This window comes from Hemitrygon akajei, chromosome 3, assembly GCF_048418815.1.
Source record: "Hemitrygon akajei chromosome 3, sHemAka1.3, whole genome shotgun sequence".
NCBI lineage: Eukaryota > Metazoa > Chordata > Chondrichthyes > Myliobatiformes > Dasyatidae > Hemitrygon > Hemitrygon akajei.
Window position 1 is genome coordinate 122,535,038 of NC_133126.1, and position 23,223 is coordinate 122,558,260.

At 41.9% G+C, this 23,223-nt stretch overlaps 1 protein-coding gene across 3 annotated transcripts in view; it reads right to left on the reverse strand.

Moving 5' to 3' along the window:
* LOC140723650 (erythroferrone-like) overlaps positions 1–23,223 on the reverse strand; it is a 97,050-nt gene that overhangs the window by 40,573 nt on the left and 33,254 nt on the right. For 2 of the 3 annotated variants that reach the window (XM_073038221.1, XM_073038235.1), the window contains exons 2-3: positions 6,230–6,343; positions 1,458–1,560 (exon numbers count right to left, since the gene is read on the reverse strand). In XM_073038221.1, coding sequence (XP_072894322.1) covers positions 1,458–1,560; positions 6,230–6,343 — 217 coding nt within the window. The remainder of the gene's footprint in view (positions 1–1,457; positions 1,561–6,229; positions 6,344–23,223) is intronic. The other variant, XM_073038229.1, reaches the window with a different exon arrangement.

Here is a 23,223-nt window from a genome sequence, read left to right on the forward strand (position 1 = left end):
TGCGCACATCTGCTCTCACCCCATCCTTCCACCACCCCACAAGGGATAAAGTTCCTGTTGCCCTCACCTACCACCCCACCAGCCTCCACATCTGGCACATAATTCTCCGTAACTTCCACTATTTCCAATGGGATCCCACCACCAAGAACTTCTTTCTCTCCCCCCACTTTCTGCTTTCTGCAGGAATCAATCTGAATGTGATTCCCTTGTCCATTCATCCCTCCCCACTGATCTCCCTCATAGCACCTATCCTTGCAAGTATTACACCTGCCTCTACATCTCGTCCTTCAACTATTCCGAAATGTCCATCCCTGTCCTCGTCTACTGTCACAATGAGACCACACTCAGAGTGAAGGAGCAGCACCTTATATTCTGTCTGGGTAGCCTCCATCCTGATGGCATGAATATTGATTTCTCAAACTTCTGGTAATGACCTCCCCCTTTCTCTATTCCCCATCCCCTTTCCCCCCTCTCACCTTACGTCCTTGCCTGCCCATCACTTTGCTCTGGAGCTCCTCCCCCTTCTTTCTTCCAATGCCTTCTGTCCTCTCCCATTAGATTCCCCCTTCTCCAGCCCTGTATTTCTTTCACCGATAAATTTCCCAATCTTTTACTTCACACCCCCACCAGTTTCACCTATAACCCTTTGTTACTCCCTCCCCTCCCTCCATTTTCTAACTCTAACTCAATTTTTTCTCCCCAGTCCTTCTGAAGGGTCTCAGCCCAAAACATTGACTATACTCTGTTCCATAGATGCTGCCTGATCTGCTGAGTTCCTCCAGCATTTTGTGCATAGTTTGATTTCCAACATCTGCAGATTTTCTCTTGTTTGCGTCTTAGCTCTTATTACAAAGGCATATAAAATCATGATATGAAATTGAATTTTTAGACTTATTCATCTCAGTCTATTAACACCCAAATTATTTTAACTCTTAACTTACTTGCCATTTATCTTAAGTACAACTTGGGTTTCTGTGGTGTCTTTGTTGTAGCAAAAAGTCCCAATGCATATCACAGGAGTGTTAATAAACAACATTGTCATCATTCCACAAGGAAATGTTAGAACAAGTGACCAAAGTCATTGTCACAACTGTAGGATTTAAGGTAGGACCAGGCAGAGTTATGAAGGTCTGGGATAAGGGTGAGGGCAGACATGATTGCAATCAAGGCTTTAGAAGTTTGGGAGAGCAGATATCGAGCTGGTATTTTGGTCTCGAGATGTTACAGAAGTCAGGATAGACAGATCTACAGCAAGAATTGAAAATGGTGAAGAAAGGCAGAGGAGAGACAGGAGAGCAACAGCGTAGCTGCATGTGGCAGTAACAAAGACATGGGAGTATAAGTCAGTACAGGTAAGTGACGATTGTAATGAGGCTGAGAAGCATATTCCTATTTTAGAGGATAATTCAGAAGACAGCCCCATTTTTATCACAGTAAATGATCAAATGTGACTTTACCTTTCAGCATCTCTTTGAATTCTTTCAGGAGCACCTCATGTGTGACAACAGCCCCTGGAGGCCCCTGGGGTCCTGGGGGACCTGGTGGACCCGGAAGACCATGCTGTAAAATACAAATATAAACACCTGCTAGGTACAAATGTCTTATATTTTGAAATTTCATCACAGCCCCAGATAAAGTCTGTCTCAAGCCTTATAGGCTCATCAGGCCAGTGCTTATGCCAGTTTCCATGGCATGAAGCGACTGAGAGTACGAGACTTCCCCCCCGGAGAAGGACGCCAGTCTATCGCGAGGTTAACCCCCAGCATTTTGCCGGTACCCATTTTCAGCTGGGTGGACTGGTTAAGTGCCTTGCTCAAGGACACAACACATTGCCTCGGCTGGGGCTCAAACTCACAACCTTCAGATTGCTAGTCCAATGCCTTAACCACTTGGCCACGCGCCACACACAGCCCCAGATGGCAGTGCCTTATTCTGAGGCCATGCCTCCAGATCTGGACCCTCAGGCCAACCTCCTGTCCATCTCCCACACCCTCTATGGTTCTGAGGGGCCGTGGTTGGTTTCCTTCCACCATTCTGATTGGGAGATACAGCCAGTCTGCATCCTTTTTTCACTGGACATTTCACCAATAATCCACAAAACTGTGGACATTTCATTGCTACCTAAGGACAAATCTAGGAAGGAGAAGAGCCCTGGGAACAAGTGGGCAGGCATCCCACGTTTTCAGTATTGCCCCTTCGATGAGTGAAATTGTTAGGTGGGAGTGAGGGATGCCATCTGCAAGTTAGATGTGTCTGCACTGATCCAGGTAAATGATGAGTATTTACTGCTCTACGTCTTGTAGATGTTCGGAAAGCTTTGGGGTGTGACGAGATGAGTTATTCGTCAAGGATAACTAGCCTTCAACCTACTCTTGGAACCACTGTGTTCATGTAGTTGGCCTGTTGGGTTTCTAGTCACTGGTAACTGCCTAGGATGTTGGTGGTGAGGGACTCGACAGGTGCTAATAGAGATGATCATTACCCTGGCACCTCTTTGAAGTGAAGGTTATCTGTTACTTATCAGCCCATCCTGAATGCTGTTTGAGGCTACGTCCACACTAGACTGGATAAATCCATAACTGAAGCTTTTTCTCTTCATTTTTACCCTTCGTCCACACTAAAACAGTGCTTTTGTCCCCCGAATCTGGACCTTTTCAGAAATGCTCTCCAAAGTGTGTATTTTTGAAAATGCCGGATTGGCCGGATCAGTGTGGACGGGGTATCCAGAGACTTCTGAAAATGCTGTCAGATGGCAGCGCGCCATTTCATTGTTTTCTTGAACGCAACCTAACAATTTCAGAACAGACGGCAATGAGACTGAAGCCAGAAGAATTAGAAATGTACTCACCAAATACTTTGACCCATAACTTACTGAATAAATAAGTATACTGTACTCACTTTGCCCAGTTTTTTGTCCTTGCTCGTATGAAGGTGGTTTACCTAGTTATGCAAGTATTTCTCTGACAATAGATGTGTAACAGCCTAATGTAACATAGTATGGAAATACAAGATAACACTGATGCAGACATGTTTTATACATTTAACAAGGTGCTTTATTAATGCAACAGAGTTAGTCAGTTTTTCAATGTTCGTCATCAACCGGGTCAATCTGTCATTGAACTCCGTCGGTTGCCTCCATACGCTTCAGTATTTCTTTTTTTTTTCACTTTTAAGTTCTCCTGCACGAAAGCCAACAGCTGTCCGTCGTTTTAAGTTTTTCTAGTCTGTAACTACACAAAAGCGCACTTTTATGGCGAGATTCGACACCAAACATGTCGCTTATTTTTGGTAGATGTGTCCTGAGCATGCGCAGGAGGAGAAGATTCGCCAAAATCTCCGTTTCAATGTGGATAGAGATTTCTTTAAAAACATCTAGTGTGGACGCCTATCGTTTTTACGCGAAACCGGCGTTTTCAAAATGATCTGGTCTAGTGTGCACATAGCCTCAGTCATGCTATATGCAGGCATAGTTGCTACCAACACAGTGTGGACAGATGAAGGACATTGAAGTGCACACCCAGAATGTGCCCTTATTACTTTTATTGTTTCTTCCAAAAGTTCAATGTGAAGGAGTACTGATTCATCAGCTAGAGGAGGTTTCCTTGCCCATACTTATCCTGATGCCTGGAGACTTCATGTGATCTGAAGTTAATGCTGAGGTCTCCTATCTTTACTCCTTTCCATTTATCCTGCATATAGGTCATGACATGGTTAGGAATTTTGATAGAAAACTGGAGCATGTAGGCTACAAGAAACGATACTGTGAATACCACAAATCAAGTTGAGGATTGAGAAATCTATGGGATATCTCTCTGAATTTGGAAACCACTACCCAGATGTTAACAAGAAGGGACTTACAAGGTTTTTAGGCTGAATAACTTTTTGTATGGCTAGACCGAATATTTCAATTGATGCTGAATGGTCCACATTGTTTTATCCTATCATATCTGGTTCATTTAAAATCACCCTGTGCTCCAGGAAGTACCACCACACAGAGTGTTTGGGAGTCATGTTTAGTGGCTTTAGGCTTCCTTCCTTCCTTGTAAGATATTCATGTGCTAGGTGGGATATTAGTGGGTTTTAGTTATTATTCCTGACAAAGGCATTTTATAAAAGTTATGATACTAGATTTCTTAATTAGCTGAGTTTAAATTCCCATATTTGGATTTGTACTCGTATCACTGCTTTACCATGTGCCTCTTTTCTTTGAAGAGATAGAGTGAGAATTTTGAAATGGCTGCAGTGTTAGGCTAAGAACCAATGTATGTCACAGAGATCAAACTTGCCAATCTGAACTTGTCCAGTGTTGTCTGTTTTTAATACTAGTAATTTGGGTTTGTTCTAAGGTTTAAAAAAAAATCTAAGGTACTGTCAATCCTGTCTTTTATGTAAGATTTGCCACCAGCATTAATTTACACATTTCAATGTTTCAGCTTGGTCATTGATGTTTTTTAATGTTGTCTTTGTAATAGCTGAAATTGATTAAATTGGATTAATTATTATAGGATGACGTAAGCACAGGAAATAGTCTCTCATCAGTCTACTGGTGCCTCTTTGCTAAGTCCGGGTCTAAACTCTCAGTTTCACCTTCCCCTTCATCATGGATGAATGAGAAATTGTTGATTTAATATAGAGTGTATTCTCCTCACTGACAGCCACCCATGAAAGCCAAGGGTAAACTGACATGAATTTATAGTCATGCAACATAGACACTGCCCTTTCAGCCTATTGAGCCCATGCTGATTATTCAGCACCCACTAATCCTACACAGCTTAATTTTATTCATTTTCCCCCACATTTACATCAACTCTCCTTGGATTCGTTCACTCACTTACCCACTACAGGCAATTTACAGTGGCCAGTTAATCTACAGCCTTCATGTGGGAGGAAACTGGAGCACTGAAGAGAACATACTATATAGTCAGAATGAAAACTCTGCAGGTTGGCATTGGGTTTCTGGTGCTGTGAGGTAAAGACTCTACTGGGGTCGTGGCCCCTAAGACCAACTGTTTATTCCTTTCCATCGATGCTGTCTGGCCTGCTGAGTTCCTCCAGCATTTTGTACACTCTGGATTTCCAGAATCTCTTGTGTTTATGTGAATCTCTACCAGCTGCAGCATTGCTCCTAAACAACTCCTCACTTACGACAAGCCACACAGAAGTCCTTACCAAACACAGGGTACTTTCTAGTGTCAGATGTACCTGAGTAATTCATCACTCTCAATGTGTGAATTTCCTGTATCTTCACTCCTGGGCATGTTTTCATCTGCCCTGCATCCCCTTCCCCATCTGTTTCCACCTATTACCTATCAGCCTCCATCTCTCTCCCCCGACACCCATCCTCGCACTGTTATGGACTAGAATTCCGTCCTCTTCCTTCTCTGTCCTGATGCAAAGTCTCGACCCAAAACGTCAGCCTGCACCTTTTGCCTGGACAGATAGTACTTGACCCATTGAGTTTTTTCCATTCTTCTGTTTTCTTTCTGTTCCTGACTGCTGCATCTACTGTCTCTGTTGTATTCATATCCATTGGCTCCACTATTGAGGATGGGGCCTTCGGCTGTGTTGACTTCTTGGTAACTCCTTTAACGACCTTCCATTTCACACTGCACCTTTAAAGGCCTCAGATTTTATCTTCCTGACCAGAGTGCTGACACTCTCTGTTTATTTCCACTTTTGAGCTTAGTATCCACTCTTGTTAAGTGATGCATCTTGGGGCTTTTATCGATGTTAAAGGCACAGTACTCTAAGGGCAGATGGGTGTATAAATCAAGGAATGAAAGTATAGGTGCATGGATACAAATATCCAGGAGTCTGGATGAGGTTGGGAGAGCGAGAGGGGAAGTTGGCATGTGAATAAAGATCCACTGATTATGAGCGCAAAATTGTTCTTGGTTTAGTTTAGTCTGGCTGCCTCGTCTAATCAAGTTTTTCTTTTAAACGTATGCCTATGAACCCAATTTCTAGCACCCACTCATATATTTCTCAGTGATGTTATCTTACTGAGCGACCAGATTTCACTGATTAACACTCAGACCTTTCACTCTCTCGCACGACCATTGCTGCGTGCCGTGTGATTGACTCCCGGTGGTTCTCTGTTTATCGGTTCAGTTCACATTAAACTATAACCAGAGCGGTAGACACTCAGATGCTGAATGAGTTAACCCCATATCCTCCCAGGTATGGAGATGCCACCTCCCTGTCTCACACGGCACCATGCAACGATTACCTGTGTTTTCCGTGCTTTTCCTTTGTTCTTCCGCCTTTCATTGACTCCCTTTTCCGAGTGCTCCACAAACAGAAGCCAGCTGTCGCGTGGGTCCACAGGCAAATCCGGTAGCTGCTGGAGAGAAGATGAAAAATGAGACAGGAATTCAGCTCCTGAGAAGCAAAAACTGAGTTATGGGACAGAGTCATTGATTGGTAGGGACTTCAACAGCTTTAAAAGAGCTGAGAATGAGCTAATTCAGGTAACATTTGGAAATGCGCCCTGTGGAACTTGAAGCTTATTTTAATTCAAACGTTTGAAGCAATATTTACTATTCACATTCTTAGACTAGGTGCAGATGGGTTAAATAAAAAGAAAGGCTCCCTCAATACTGGACCAACAAGCACTCTCCAGAGATCTATAGAAAGGGATAAGGGAAGAACGCAAAGCACAAAGCATTCCCAGATCTGATAAAGTTTGTGTTAGATCCAGAGTAAAGTTCTCTAAGGTTAACAAATATTGGATGTCAACAAACATTCTGGTGTTCTCAATAAAGTTTCATGTAGTATAGCAGCTCTGACAAGACTGGAAAAGCAAGGTAGAATTTGATTATAAATCAATGCTCGTATCTGGCCCACAATGTAAGACACAGGAGCAGAGTTAGGCTACTGGGTTATTAAGTCTGCACCGCCATTTCATCAAAGCTGATCCATCTGACACCCACTCCCAGACTGTGAAAGAACAGTGTGCGACCAACTGCATCATATGTTCCCAAAATGTGAAAGAACAGTGTGCGACCAACTGCATCATATGTTCCCAAAATGTGAAAGGACAGTGTGTCACCCTTCTCTAATTGCAGAATTACAGAATCATTGGTGCTAAAGGTTAAGTATTTACTGAATGTGTGTTTACCACGGACAAAGTATAATTAAACTTTAGAGCTTATTTCTCTATTGTTCGTGAATATTGTTGAGCACAGGTCAAAAGTTTCCATTGGGACATAAGACTGGATATAACAATGAAAGGCCCTTCAGCCCAGTCCATTACTGTATTGCTCAGCTAATCACAACACTGTTTTCACTGGGAATGAATAAGTTTTATTGTTTCCTTTGTTGTTCTATTCTGCTTACATTTCAGACATTTAATACACAATGAATCTTTTTGGAGAGAGTCAGGGGAAAGCACAGGGAGATTTATTAAGAGGAATTGTTGGCACTTCATGGATATAGAGAGAATTGGAATTTGTGAGACTTTGTCACCCACTCAGTAACAGTTGGAGTATGTCTGTCTAGCCAAGGCCAAGAACTCAACCTAGCAAATATGGGCATGAGACATCAAGGGTGGGTTGGTAAATTGGCACTTGTGTTTGGAACACTTTGGGTGCTTACTTACACTGACTCTTTCACGTATCACTTTCAGCACTGCTTTCACACAATACTCTTTTTCAGTCCTTAACTTGAAAATTTCTGTTATGTATGAAATGAAATCATCTGTGCTCCAGCTGAATACTTTACTTTTCTCTCCCCTGCGTGCATTTTTGGAACGAGTGCCTACTATGGAATTTCTCTCTTTCCCTACGTCTTATTCCCTCCTCCCCCACCAACCCTAGACACCTTAAGTTAAAAATACCACCCGCCTTTTTCCTCCTGATTAGTGCCGTCAACCTCGCTTTCCTTTAGCACGGTTGTTCCCAACCTGGGGTCCATGGACCCCTTGGTTAATGGTATAGGGGTCCATGGCATAAAAAAGGGATGGGAACCCCTGCTCTGGAACAAAACTTCAGATATCTTCAGTGTATAGTATGTTAAAGTTTATTATAATTGAAAATGTTGTATCTACATACATAGATGTTTGCTCGTATTTGAAAACTGCCAAGATTTTAGCCTCTCAGTCCTAATTCTTTGCAACTATATTGTGAATGATACTAATTGTCCATTATTATAACTGCAAGCACATGGCTTGCTAATCAGAGGGGGTTGTGTATTTAAGCCACTGGAATGAGTATAATGCCACTAATAAACCTAAAGGCTTGAAGAGGGCATGATCATTTCATGAAGATACCAAGAAACAGCAGATACCAGGACCTGGAGTAAATGCAAACCATCGTAAGAACCTAATGGGTCAGCAGCATGCAGGGAGACAGAAGGATAGGAGATAGTTTTGGTTGAGACCCTATATCAGGACTGAGAGTGTAAAGGAGAGGTAGCCATCATAAAGAGCTGAAGGAGAAGCATGAGACTGAAATTGGAGAGCAATTGGTAGATCCATATGAGGAGAGGTTAATTGATCCAACTGCCTCACTCCTTCCTCTCACCTCTTCATATGAACTGTCTCCATTACACTCGAAGTCCCATTGCAATGTCTCAAGCTAAAAGATTAACTTTCCTCTACCAAGGTTGCTTGACCTACTGAGTTCCAGTTGCAGTTTGTCTTTGCTGCTCATTTCGTGTTTTGAACCACTTTGAAAATGATGCATTCTCAACATGACATTTTCTGATCATTATAGCTGGATCATTAGCATGGCAGAAGACTCGTGTGTCGTCGGGGAGGCCGGAAAATTTTTCGTTGTGCGCCCAAAGACCTGGGATCTTTGCGATCTTCAGGCACAGAGCTCGAAAAAAGTGACGAAATGGACTTTTAACATCGTAAACCAGCAGGTTGTCATTATGTCTCCGGCTCGCTGCGTAAATGGGGGACACCTCCCTCTCCCTTATTAGGGAGAGAGAGAACCCATGGTTTGTTGAATGCTGGATGAAATGTGAAATCTTTGCTGTTGCCTCGCTCACACTTGTGCTCGGTGTTGGTGCCGATGCTTGCTTTTTTTTGCCGGTGGGAGGAGTGGGGGGGATTGTTGCTCGCTGTCGCTTACGCACGGGAGGGGGAGCTGGCGGGGAGGACTTTGGAGTTCTCATGCCTAACTGTCGTTCATTCGTTGGAGCACTTCTCTGTTTTCGTGGATGTTTGTGAAGAAAAAGCATTTCGGGATGTATATTGTATACATTTCTCTGACATTAAATTGGAACTTTGAACCTTTGAATTTCTGCATAGTTTTATGCCCCGTACATTACCCAAACAATTAGAAACATTTTTTTCTTTCTTTCTGACATATTTCTGTTCTTCAAATCACCTAGAGAAGTGCTAGAAAGTTTGTGAACTCTAGAATGTTATCTATTTCTGCATAAATATGACCTAAAATGAGACCGGCTCTTCACATAAGTCTCAAACAAGATAAAAGAGAACCCAAATAAATAACATAAAAACATTATACTTGTTCATTTATTTATTGAGTAAAATGATTCAATACAACATGTACTTGTTGGAAAAAGTATGCAAACTACTGGGGTTAATGCCTTCTACAAAAGCTATTTGGAGTCAGGTGTTCCAATCAATGAGATGAGATTGGAGGTGTGGGTTGTAGAGGAGCCCTGCCCTATAAAAAAGACACACAAAGTCAGGTTACTGACAGAGCTTGTTCTTCTCAAGAAAGATCTGTTTATGTACACCCATACTTTGATCAAAAAAACTTTCAGAGGCTCTTAGAAGGAGAATTGTAGAGATGCGTGAAGCTGGAAAAGGCTTCAAAAGCATTTCTAAAGACCCGAGTGTTCATCAGACCACAGTAAGAGAAATTCTCTACAAATGGAGGAAACTCAGTACTGTTGCTACTCTCCCTAGGAGTGGGAATCCTGCAACGGTCACATCAAGAGCATAACATGAAATGCTGAAGGAGATGAAAAAGAACCCAAGGGTAACAGCAAAAGACCTGCAGAAATCTCTAGAACTTGCTAAAGTCTCTGTTTATGTGTCAACCCTAAGAAAAACATTGAACAAGAATGATGTTAATGAAAGGACACCACGGAGGAACCATTGTTCTCCAAAGAAAAAATGTTGCACTTCTCAAGTTTGCAAAAGACACCTGGATATTCTATAATGTTTCTGGGACAGTGTTCTGTGGACAGATGAGACAAAAGTTTAACTTTTTGGCAGAAATGCACATTGCTATGTTTGAAGGAAAAAGAGCACTGCACACCAAGATCAAAACCTCATCCCAACTGTGAAGCAAGGTGGAAGGAGCACCATGGTTTGGGACTACTTTGCTGCCCTATGGCCTGGACAGCTTGCAATCATTGAGGGGAAAACTAATTCAAATTTGTATCAAGACATTTTACAGGAGAATGTCAGGGTAGCAGTCACCTGAAGCTTAATAGAAGTTGAATAATGCATTAAGACAATTATCCATAATACAAGAGTAAATCAACAACAGAATGGCTTAAAAAGAAGAATTTTTTTTGTTTTGGAATGGTCGAGTCAAAGTCCTGACCTTAATCCGATAGTAATATTGTGGAAGGACCTGAAGCAAGCAGTTCATGCAAGAAAGCCCACCAACATCCCAGAGTTGAAGCAGATTTGTAAGGAGGAATGATGTAAAATTGCTCCAAGCCAATGTGCAGGTCTGATCAACAGTTATCGGCAATGTTTGGTTAACATTTAACAAGGGTGTCACACCATCAACTGAAAGCAAGGGTTAACATACTTTTTCCAATAAACACATGTAATATTGGATCGTTTTTCTCAATCAATAAACAAACAAATATAATGTTTTTTTTGTGTTATTTATTTAATAGGGTTCTCTTTATCTAGTTTTAGGACTTCTGTGAAGATCTGATCATATTTTGGTTCATATTTATACAGAAATAGAGAAAATTCAACAGGGTTCACAAACTTTCTAGCCCCACTGTACTTCTGGTTTTACCAGAAATAGGAAGATAGGCAGGGGATCAATCTACTCTGCAAGGGATAGTCATCATTCATGAGTGTCTTTAATAAAGTTTCGTTTTTCAACTACTTCTAGTGTTTTCTAATCCCTGTTAACCTGACAGGTTATAGAACACAAGAAGGTCCAGGCATTAACTGAGAATATAGAGGAATAAAAAACACAAAATGCTGAGGTCAGTGAGTTGGATGTTCATGCCGGCAGGAAGGAGGCTACTTAGGCGGGAGATAAGGTATAGAGGAATAATGTTGTTTCTGAAGCCTCAACAAACTTCTTTGTGAATCTCCCCTCTACACACCTGGCAGGACTCTGAAAACCTGTGACAAATAACTGGCAGGTGTTCTCTACGACATTTTCAACCTCTCATTGCTACAGTGAGAAGTTCCCAGCTGCTTCAAAAGAGCAACAAGAAGAGCAGGGTGAACTGTCTTAACAACTATTGTCCAGTAATTCTCCCATCTATGGTGATGAAGTGCTTTGAGAGGTTGGTTATGACTGGAGTTAACTCTTGTCTCAGCAAGGACCTGGACCCACTGCAATTTGCCTATTGCCACAATAGTTAACAATAGATGCGATCCCATTACTCTTGATGCAGCCTTGGATCACCTGGACAATACTAACACCTATGTCAGGATGCTGATTATCGACAACAGCTCAATGTTTAATACAATCATTTCTACAGGTCTAATCAAAATGCTCCAATACCTGGGCCTCTGTACCTCCCTCTACAATTGGATGTGTGACTTCCTAACCAGAAGACCACGAAATGTGTGGATCAGAAATAACACCTCCACCTCAATGACAATCAATACTGGTGCGCCTCAGGGATGTGTGTTTAGCCCACTGCTCTGAACTCTCTACAGCCATGACTGCGTGGGATGGCACAGCTCAAACGGCATCAATAAATTTGCTGATGACATAGTTATTCTTGGCGTAGTTTCAGATGGTGACGAGAGGGCATACAGGATCGAGATATTTCAGCTAATTGAGTAGTGTCACAGCAACAACCTTGCACTCAGCATCAGTAAGGCCACAGAGTTGATTGTGGACTTCACAAGTTAAGATGACAGAATGTACACCAGTCCTCATACAGAGATCAAACGTGGAAAGACACAGCAATTTCAAATTCCTTGGTGTCAACATCTCTGAGGATCTATCCTGTGCCCAACATATAAATTTGGTTACAAAGAAGGCACAACAGCAGCTATGTTTCATTAGGAGTTTGAGGATAGTTGGTATGCCACCAAAAACACTTGCCAATTTCTACAGATGTACCATGGAGAGTACTCTAAGCTGGTTGCATCACCATCTGTTATGGAGGAGGTAGGGTGGCTACCGCATAGGATCAAAATAAGCTGCAGAGAGTTATAAACTTAGTCAGCTCCATCATGAGCACAAGATTCCATAGTATCCAGGACATCTTCAAGGTGTGATGCCTCAAAAAGTCGGTGTCCATCATTAAGGACTCTCATCATGCAGGATATGTCCTCTTCTCATTGTCACCATCAGGTAGGAGGTACAGGAGCCTGAAGGCAGACCAACAGCGATTCAGGAACAACTTCTTCCCCTCTGCCAACTGATTTCTGAATGGACATTGAACCCATGAACACTACCTCACTACATTTTTATTTATATTTTTACACTACTTATTTAATTTAACTATTATAGATATAATATATATACTTACTGAAATTCACAAATTTTATTCTCTATTATTGTGCATTGCATTGTATTGCTGCTGCAAAGACAACATATTTCAGGACATGTGCCAGTGATATTAAACCTGTTTCTGATTTTGATCTTGACACATGAATGATATACAAATCTTTACAACTCAGCTTCTTTTCTGTTGCAATCATCTTCAGCCACCCTACCTCAATTCCGATCACCCAACACCGATGAACCTCCCTACTCCTGTCTACACTCATCCTCATTCAATGAACAGTAAAGCCTAACTCTTGGACAGGAATCTAGGCAAAAAAATCAGATCACACTGTTCAATTTTAACTCCTTTTAATCGCAGGATTCTGCAAAGAGTGGTGCGGACAGCCCTGCACATCTGTACTTGTGATATTCCCATGATTCAGGACATTTACAAAGACAGGTGTGAGAAAAGGGCCCGAAGGATCACTGGGGGCTTGAATCACCCCAACCACAATCTATTCCAGCTGCTGCCATCCAGGAAATGGTATCCTAGCATAAAAGCCAGGAACAACAGGCTCTGGGAAGCTTCTTCCACTAGGTGATCAGACTAATGAACTCACGCTGATTTGAGTGTTTTCTATGTTACATTGACTGTTCTATTTACTATAAATTACTATGATTGCACATTTAGAAGGAGAAGTAATGTAAAAATTTTTATTCCTCATATTTGTGAAGGATGTGAGAAATAAAGTCAATTGAATTGAATTGAATTCAATTCAATTCAATTAACTTGAAACCGGTCCACGAACCTGCAGTTCAGAGTTTTCATTCTTAGCATTCTTTGAACTCTGCATCAATGCATCATCATTATTAGGGGCCAAAGTCGACTTGTTCTATCAAACTTTGTTCCTCATCCTCCATTGTCTACAGGCAGAAGATTGATTCCCATGTCATGGTGTTACCAACCACACCTAATTGACTACAAGTCTTAAACAAAACATAGTGTCATCTCTGGTTAGTTATGTGCAAGAATATCTCTGGGGCATTAAAACATCTGCTTGTTTGATATTGAATATGGCTTATTAGATATGCTGAGGTGATGAGAGTGAGGGTGTGGGAGATTTTTGTGGAATGAATGAATGCTGCCTGACTAAGGTAAAGGAATTATCCAATCAATTATCCAACTGATGGTGTTCCAGTGAGTGAAGAAAGATGAGAATGCTTTTGGTGACTATTGGTGAGTAGCAGTTTGGAACAGGTAGACAAGAAGTCACATAATGAGGCCTTAAGAATCCTAAACAGATGGATCAACAGCAGCAATATTTGTGCTGCTATGAGTGTGGGCATCAGTCTCTGGCCCTTGTCCAGAAACTGATTTCTGCGGCACAAGCTGAAGGTGTGAAGTCTTTAGCACTGCAATATATCCTTTATTAGACATAACGCACGGGCACAGTGTTTTACCAACAAAGCCATGCATCCTTTACTCAAGTCTTCATATATGTAGGATTAATTTCTTTCCGGTACTCAGAATCAATACAATTTGTTGTTAATCCTAAACAAAATAAAAGATATGCTAGAAACTTGAATTAAAATAGAGCAATGGAAATAACATTTCTCGAAAGGAATCGGTGGTTTGTGTTCCAAGATAAAGACTTTTCATCAGCTGATATTCTGTTTGGATCCTATACTGTGTTCAGTGCTCCCAGTGTGGCCTCCTGTATATTGGTGAGACTCGCCGAGCACCTAAACTCTGTCTGTCAGAAAAAGCTGCATCTCCCAGTGGCCACTTCCTATTCCCATTCTGATATGTCCATCCATGGCCTCCTCCATTGTCGTGCTGAGGCCACACTCAGGTTGCAGGAACAACACCTTATATTCTGTTTGGTTAGCTTCCAACCTGATGGCATGGACATTGATTTCTCAAACTTCCAGTAATACCCTCCACCCACCCCTTCACCATTTCCCAACCCGTTTTCCCTCTCTCACCTTACCTCCTTGCCCGCCCATTGCCTCCCTCTGGTGCTCTTCCCCCCCCCCCCCCCTTTTCTTTCTTCCATGCCTTCTGTCTCTTTCATCAATCAACTTCCCAGCTCTTTACTTCCTCACTCCCCCTCCAGGTTTCACCTATCACCCTGTGTTTCTCTCTCCCCTTCCCCCTACCTTTTAAATCTACTCTTCAGCTTTTTCCTTCAGTCCTGCCAAAGGGTTCTGGGCTGAAATATCAACTGTACTCTTTTCCTAGATGCTGCCTGGCCTGCTCCAGAGTTCCTCCAGCATTTTGTGTGTGTTGCTCTGACATGAGATCATTAACCTGAAAAAATCACTGTTTTTGGCTTAACAGATGCCGTGTAACCAGCTGAGTAATTTTAGCAGTTTCTGTTTTTATAACAAATTGTTTTTAATATTATAAAATGTTCAAAGGTGCTTCACATTGGCAGTATCAGATAAAATTGACACAGAGCCATGCAGAGAGACATGATGGTGTTATGGTAATAAAATGGGTTTTAAGGAGTGGTTTAACAGAGAGTCATGGAGTTGAGGATTTATACAATTGAACCATCACTGTAATTTTTTTAGAGGTGAGAACCACAAGGGATCAGCATTAGAACACTGCAGAGATCCCAAAGAGTAGATACATTGCCTAAGGTGAGCTTGAGTCAAAGCACACAGCCATACCAAATTGGATAAGATGAAATTAGATCATCTCAACAAAGCATATGATAGGGATCATGCCTTTACAGGTGGGAGAGATAAAATCCCCTTGCTGTCCTTTATCTAGATGTCTGTGGAAAGTTTATGATAATTGATGATGTATGAGGACAGGATAAGGCTTGGTTGTGATATCTCCCTGTGGCTGATACACACTGTGAATTGTGAAATGTTGTTCCATTAATTTTTTTAAAAATCTCAGCGATAGAAGCTTGGGTTTAAGAAATGCTGTACAACAATTATTTCTTTGACGTGCATTGTGTTTTTTTTCATAGAGCAATACATCCCCAAACACTGTAGGAGCTCTATGTTAAGAACAAGGAGCCATTAGAATATATGATCAAAAGCTTGGTCAATTTGGAACAGTTAAACACTGGTCTCAAAGAATGGACGAGAGACTATAAGACCATAAGATATAGGAGCAGAAGTAGGCCATTTAGCCCATTGAGTCTGCTCCACCATTCAATCATGGGCTGATCCAATCCTTTCCATCATCCCCACTCCACTGCCTTCACCTCATACTCTTTGATGCCCTGGCTAATCAAGAACCAACTTATCGCTCTCTGCCTTAAATACACCCAGTGACTTGGCCTCCACAGCCACTCATGGCAGCAAATTCCACAGATTTACCACCCTCTGACTAAAGTCATTTCTCTGCATCTCTGTTCTAAATGGACATCCTTCAATCCTGAAGTCATGCCCTCTTATCCTAGACTCCCCTACCATGGGAAATAACTTTGCCATATCTAATCTGTTTAGGAGATGGGGAGAAACTAGTCAGCTGAAACCATGGCCAAGGTAGAAAAACTAAAGTCAAGAAACTTAGATGCAGCAGCAAGGTAGGATATTAATTTAGGATACTCAGCATCATAAACCCAACAACAAGAAAACATAAGAACACTGACCAAAGAATTTGAAATCTAGAACAATATACCTTGGAACTGATTAACATATTTCTGAAAAATCTCAAGAAAGTACAACTATTTATTTATTTTACCTGGTGTAAGTAAGATTTTTTCCCAGTTAAAACTGTGCCAAACACAAAACTGGAGTGGGAAGTTTTGGTTGCTGGCATGTCAGCATCAGATGATGTCACTATTCGTACAATACCTACTTCCACCTGTTTTGACATAACTTAGCAAAAGTGCTCCAAATAATAGCTATCATGAGATAGTCTCTTTTGAACTATGAGCACAGAAATTAAAGAAACATTTTACCGGCATCAGGTTTTCTACAGCTACTACATCATAGGATGAACACAGTTGACTTAAACACTCTCTAAAATCCATAGAATGTGCTCAAGAGGGAGTGTTTTCTACTGTATTTAGCTGGAGGCTAGGTGCCTTAGTAGTGATACCAATGACAACAGCCATTACTGGAACATCATTATGGCCATTGCCAGCCATATTTGGCATGGACTAGAGCCATAGGACAAAGGAATTCACATGTCCATCTGTAAAGAGACCACACACATAGTCTTAAAACCACATCCTACTTCGACTGGAAAGAATGGGTGAAGATGCCAGGGGGTCAGGGAGGGAATACAAGCTGGCAGGCGATAGGTAACACCAGGTGAGGGAGAGGTACTGGGTGGATAAGAAGCTGGGAGGTGATGACGTGAAAGAGATAAAGGGCTGAAGAAAAAAATTGATATGAGAGGACAATGGACCATGGGAGAAAGGGAAAGAGGAGGGTCACCAGAGGGAGGTGATTGGCAAGTGAAAGGGTAAAGGGTGGAGCTAGAATGGGGAATGCAAAAAGAGAGATGAGGGAGGGGAGAGAAATTACCAGAGGTTTTGGGTGCCACATTTCCCAAGGAAATATTGGATTGAACAGCAGGAGAGAGATTTCAAAAGAGTGGGGCATTCTATGTGCCACAGTTTCCAAGGGGATTCATTAGACAGGACTTTCTTGTGGACAAGAATGAGATTCCCAGATGGTATGTTGCCTCCTGGGAGCTATGGTCAGGGACATCTTGGATTTAGTCCAAAACATTCTTATGTGGGTGGGTGACCAGCCAGAGATCATGGTCCAGGCTGGTACTGACGACAGGGGTAGGAAGGGTGATGAGGTCCTGCAATGTGAGTTCATGGAGGTTAAAGGACAGTGTTGTGATCTCAGACTGCTACCCCTGCCATGTTGTGAGTGAGGCCAGAAGTATAAGATCACACAGCTTTACACATGCCTAAGTAGATGGTGCAGGAAGAAGAGCTTCAGATTTTTCGATTATTGGGCTGTCTTACGGGAAGGGGAGCTGTACAGAATGGACAGGTTTGACCTGAATGGGGGGATTGGGGGTCAGGGAAGGGCTAATATCTTTGTGGGAAGGTTACTAGTGCTGTACAGGGTGGGTGTGGTGGTGAGGCAGGTTAGACTTGAGTTGCAGGGGATGGGAACCAGAGTGCCAGAGCTGATAAAGCAGTGGTTGTGGGAATAGATGTTGTTAAGCCTACATACAAAGTCAGGAATCAAAAGATTGAGCATGGTGGGACTAACATTCTCAGTTGTGTATATTTCAATGTAAGGAGTATTGTAGGGAAGGCAGATGAGCTTAGGGCATGGATCCCCATGTGGAATTATGACATTGTAGCCATTAGTGAGACTTGGTTGCAGGAGGGGTAGGGTTAGGTTTGGCAGTTCAATGTTCCAGGTTCCGTTGCTATAGACATGATAGAGTGGGAGGGATTAAAGGTGGGAGGGGTAGCATTAGGAGTGAGGGAAAATGTCACAACAGTGCTCAGGACTGGAAAGGTTGGAGTGTTTATCTACTGAGGCTATATGGGTGGAACTGAGGAATAATGGAAGGTACGACCACGTTAATGGGAGTATATTATAGACCACCCATAAGTCCACAGGATATTGAGGGAGTAGAGAGAACAAAGACGTGCAAGAAACCTAGGGCTATGAGAAAAGATGACTTTAACCTATTGAGATATCTTTATTTTAGATAAAGGTGCATTGGCGACACACAGTGATGTTTTGTGAACTGCTCTCAAAATCTCTAGATTTACCTCTTCTGAACTACTATTGCTGTAATCTGCAGCCTGTATTCTCCCTTTAAGTAACATACTTTTAAAGCTGTCTTGATGAACCCGTAGGTGATTTTACTATGTCCTGAAGGACTCAGCGGATCGATTCTCGGGAATGCAGGTACAGCATCTTTAAGTGGACAAAAGTACATCGCCATGGCTGGAAGAGAGGAAGAATAGGAGGACTCTAAGCCAGATAAGAATTCCAGGGTGTAAATCTTCCTCTACCGGTATCTTGTTAGCAAATGTACAGTCTCTGGACGTCAAGATAGAGAACCTAAGGGAAGGATTGCTGTATCGGAGGGAAATGATGAGTTGCTGTGTTCTCTGTTTCTTGGAAAATATTTCTGGTTCACCTCAGACATGTTGGATTTGTTGGTCAGACCTGAATGGATCCGACCTCAGATTTGAAGAGGGCACAATGTGAGGATCTGTGTTTTATGATAAATAATTTTCTGGAGCTCTGATATAGTGGTCTTGTTGTGTTCTTGTTCCTCCTTCCTGGAACATCTAATGACTAAGTGGCATCCATCCCACTTACCAAGGGAATTCTCCTCTGTGATCCAGACGCAGTTTACATACCACCAAAGGCCGATGTTAAGCAAGTTCTTGAGGTATTCAGAGCTGCAATTAGCAAACAAGAAATAGCCTTTCAAATCATTGCTGGGGTCTTCAATCAGGCTTACTTAGAAGAAATCTCTGCCCAATTAACTTTGATGTATCATCTAGAACATGAGGGGACCCACACACTCAACATTAGAAATGCCTCGTGTTCCATCCTTAGACTGCATTTTAAGATATTTGATCATCTGGTTGTTCTCCTCCCCCTGCCTATATACAGGCAGGGGCTAAAGAGCAAGGAACCAGAGTAAGGGCAATGAAGAGGTGGTCACAGTAGGCAAAGAGATGGCAATGGAACAACTTTGCGTCAGAGGACTAGGCCATGTTCAAGGACTCATCCAAGGATCTGAATGCTACAGTTGTCATGGACTTTACAAAGTCAGTCATGGATGAGTGTGTTCCACAAAATTATTTAGTCTTCCCCATCCAGAAGCCCAGGTTGCACCAAGAAATCCACAATCTGCTGAGAGCCAGGTTAACAGCATTCAGGTCTGGAGACCAAGTAAAATAGAAGAGATCCAGATACAGCCTCTAGAAAGCCATCTCACATGCAATTCCAGCGGCAATTCCAGACCAAACTGGAATCACAGAAGGATGCTTGACCTCTGTGGCAGGGATTGAATGCTATCAGCTCCTGCAAAATAAAGTCAAACAACATATGTGACAACAAGGTACTGCTCCAATTGAGCTCAATGCTTTTTATGCTCACTTTGACTGAAATATATGGAGACACCTTCATGAACCCCTGATGACCCTAGGATTTCAGCCTCCAAGGCAAATGTGAAAGCATCCTGAGGTCAGGGAAAGCACTTGGTTCAGACTGGGTCTCTGGAGACCTATACAGAAGATCAAGTGGCGGAGTGTTCACTGAGATCTTTAACCCCTTACTTCAGCAGTCTGAGATACCCACCTGCCTCAAGCAGGCTTCAGTTATACCAGTGTCCAAGAAGAATGTAAGTAATCTTCCTCAATAACTGTCATCCAGTAGTGCTTACATCCACTAGATGAAATGTTTTGAGAGGTTGTGATGAAACACGTCAACTCCTGCCTGAAGAATAAATTAGATCTGTTCAGTTGCATACTGTCACAACAGGTCAACAGCAGATGTAGTTTCGTTGGCTCTTCACTCACTCTGCTCTGGACCATCTTGACAATGAAGATGCATACATCAGGAAGTTCTTCATTGACTACTGCTCAGCATTCAATACTATCATCTCCTCAAAACCTATCAATAAGCGCCAAGACATTGGTCTCAATACTTCTTTGTGCAACTGGATCCATGATTTCCTCACTTGCAGACACCAGTCAGTTTGGATTGTCAGCAACATCTCCTCCACAATCAGCTTAGGTGAACCACAAGGCTATGTACTTAGCCCCCTGCTCTACTCACTTAATACTTACAACTGTGAGACTAAGCACAGAGCCAAAACTATATTTAAATTTGCTGATCATACCATTGTCATTGCTGGAATGAAAGGTGATGATGAATCAACATATAGGAGGGAGGGTGAAAATCTGTCTGAGTGGTGCCACAGCAAATACCTCTCACACCAAATTAGCAAGACAAAGGAGTTGATTATTGACTACAGGAGATGAAAACCAGAGGGTCTATGAGCCAGTCCTCATCAGGGGATCAGAGATGGAGAGGGTCAGCAACTTTAAATTCCTCTGTGTTATCATTGCAGGGGATCTGACTGGACCAGCACATAAGTACCATTACAAAGAAAGCACAGCAGTATCTCTACTTTCTTAGGAAGTTTGTGAAGATTTGGCATGCCATCTAAAACTTTGACAAACTTCTTTGATGTGTGGAGAAGAGTTGTTTCAGTCTGGTTGTATCACGGCCTGGTATAGAAACACCAAGGCCCTTGAATAGAAAAACCTACAAAAATTAATGGATATGGCCCAGTCAATCATGGGTAAAGCCTTCCCTACCAGTGAGCACATCTACATGGAATGCTATAGCAGGAAAGCTGCACCCATCATCAAAACTCCTACCATCCAGGCCATGCTCTCTTTTCACTACTGCCACTAGGAACGAGGTACAGGAGCCTCAAGACTTGCCAGGTTCAGGAACGGTTATTACCCTTCAACCATCAGGTTTTGAACTAGAGGGGATTACTTCACTCAATTTCACTGACCCCAACACTAAATTGTACCTACAATCTATGAATTTATTTTCAAGGACTCTTCATCTCAAGTTCTTAATATTTATTGATTTTTTTTCCTTTTATATTTGCACAGTCATTTGTCTTTTGCACACTGGTTGTCCGTAGGCTTTGTGCTGTTTTTCATTGACCTTACTGTGTTTTTTGAGCATTGTGTACTGTGAATGCCCACAAGTAAATGAATCTCAGGGTTGTATATGGTGACATGCATGTATATTGATAATAAATTTAAACTTTCTACAAATTGACTGGGACTTCAAACTGTAAAAGGGATAGATGGGGTAGAGTTAATCACATGTGTTCTTTAATCATTACATAAATTCTTGATTGCTCACCTTCATGAAGGGATACGGGGGGAAAGCAGGAGATTAGGGCTGAGAGGAAATTGGATCAGCCCATGACGAAATGGCAGAGCAGACTCAATGGCCAAATGGTCTAATTCTGCTTCTGTATCTTATGGTTTTATTGTCTTACTAGAGGTCCCAGCTAGAGAGACAGTGATACTAGGGAATGAGACAGGGCAGGCTACAGAAGTTTTGTCTCAGGGGCATTTCGCATCCTGGATCACAATTATAGAGAAGGATATGTCTGGTCCTTGGATTGAGACACTAAATTGGAGAAAGGCTAATTTTGATGGTATCAGAAAGGATCAGGCAAGTAGGATTGGGACAGATTGTTTTCTGGCAAAAGTGTTTTAGGTAAGTGCATTCCCACCAGATTGGAGGATAGCTAATATTGTTCTGTTACTTAAGAAGGGTTCTAAGAATAAACCAGGAAAACTATAGGCCCATGAGCCTAACATCAGAGGTAGGTAAGTTATTGGAAGATATTCTAAGGGACTGGATATATATTTGCATAGACTGGGAATAGTTAGGGATAGTCCAACATGACTTAATGTGTGGTAGGTCATCTCTAAGCAATCTAATAGAGTTTTTCAAGGAAGTTACCAGGAATGTTGATGAAGACAAGGCAGTGGATGTTGTCTACCTAGACTTTAGCAATGTCTTTGAAAGATAGTGTGTTGGTGAAGAAGGTTCAGTTACTTGGCTTTCAAGAAGAGGTATTAAATTGGATTAGACATCAGCTTTATGGAGAAACCTAAGAGTGGTAGTAGATGGCTGTCTACATTGCCTTTAGCAATGCCTTTGACAAGTCCCACATGGGAGGTTGGTCAAGAATGTTCAGTCACTAGACATTTAAGATGAGTTAGTAAATTGAATTAGACATTTCCTTCACAGGAGAAGCCAAAGAATGGTAGTAGATGGTTGTCTTTCTGACTGGAGATCTGTGACTAGTGGTGTGCCACAGAGATTGGTGCTGGGTCTGTTATTCTTTGTCTCTATATCAACCATTTAGATAATAATGTAGTAAACTAGATCAGAAAATTTGAGGATGATGCCAAGATTGGGTGTGTAGTGCAAAGCAGGAAATATGATCAAAGCTTGCAGTGGGATCTGAACCAGGTGGAAAAATGGGCTGAAAAATTGCAGACAGGATTTTTATGCGGACAAGTGTGAGGTGTTGCACTTTGGGAGAACAAACTAGGGTAGGACTTACACGGTAAGTGTCGGTCAACTAAGGGGTGTGGTGGAACAGTAGGATTTGAGAATACATAATTCCTTGAAAGTGGTGTAACAGTAAGATAAGGTCATAAAGAAAGCTTATCGCACATTGTCCTTCATAAACCAAACTATTGGAGTACTGAAGTTAGGATGTATGTTGAAGTTTTTTAAGATGTTAGTGAGGCCTACTTTGGTATATTGTGTGAGTACCTGAGGAAAGATGTCAATATGATTGAAAGAGTATAGAGAAAATTTACAAGGATGTTACTAGAATGGAGGACCTGAGTTATAGGGAAATGTTAAACAGGTTAGGACTTCATTCCCTACAGCGTGGAAGAATATGTATATATATATATATATATATATATATATATATATATATATATAGAGAAGAGAGAGAGAGGAGAGAGAGAGAGAGAGTGAGAGAGAGAGGAGAGAGAGAGATGAGAGAGAGAGAGGAGAGAGAGAGAGAGGAGGAGAGAGAGAGAGGAGATGAGAGAGAGAGAGA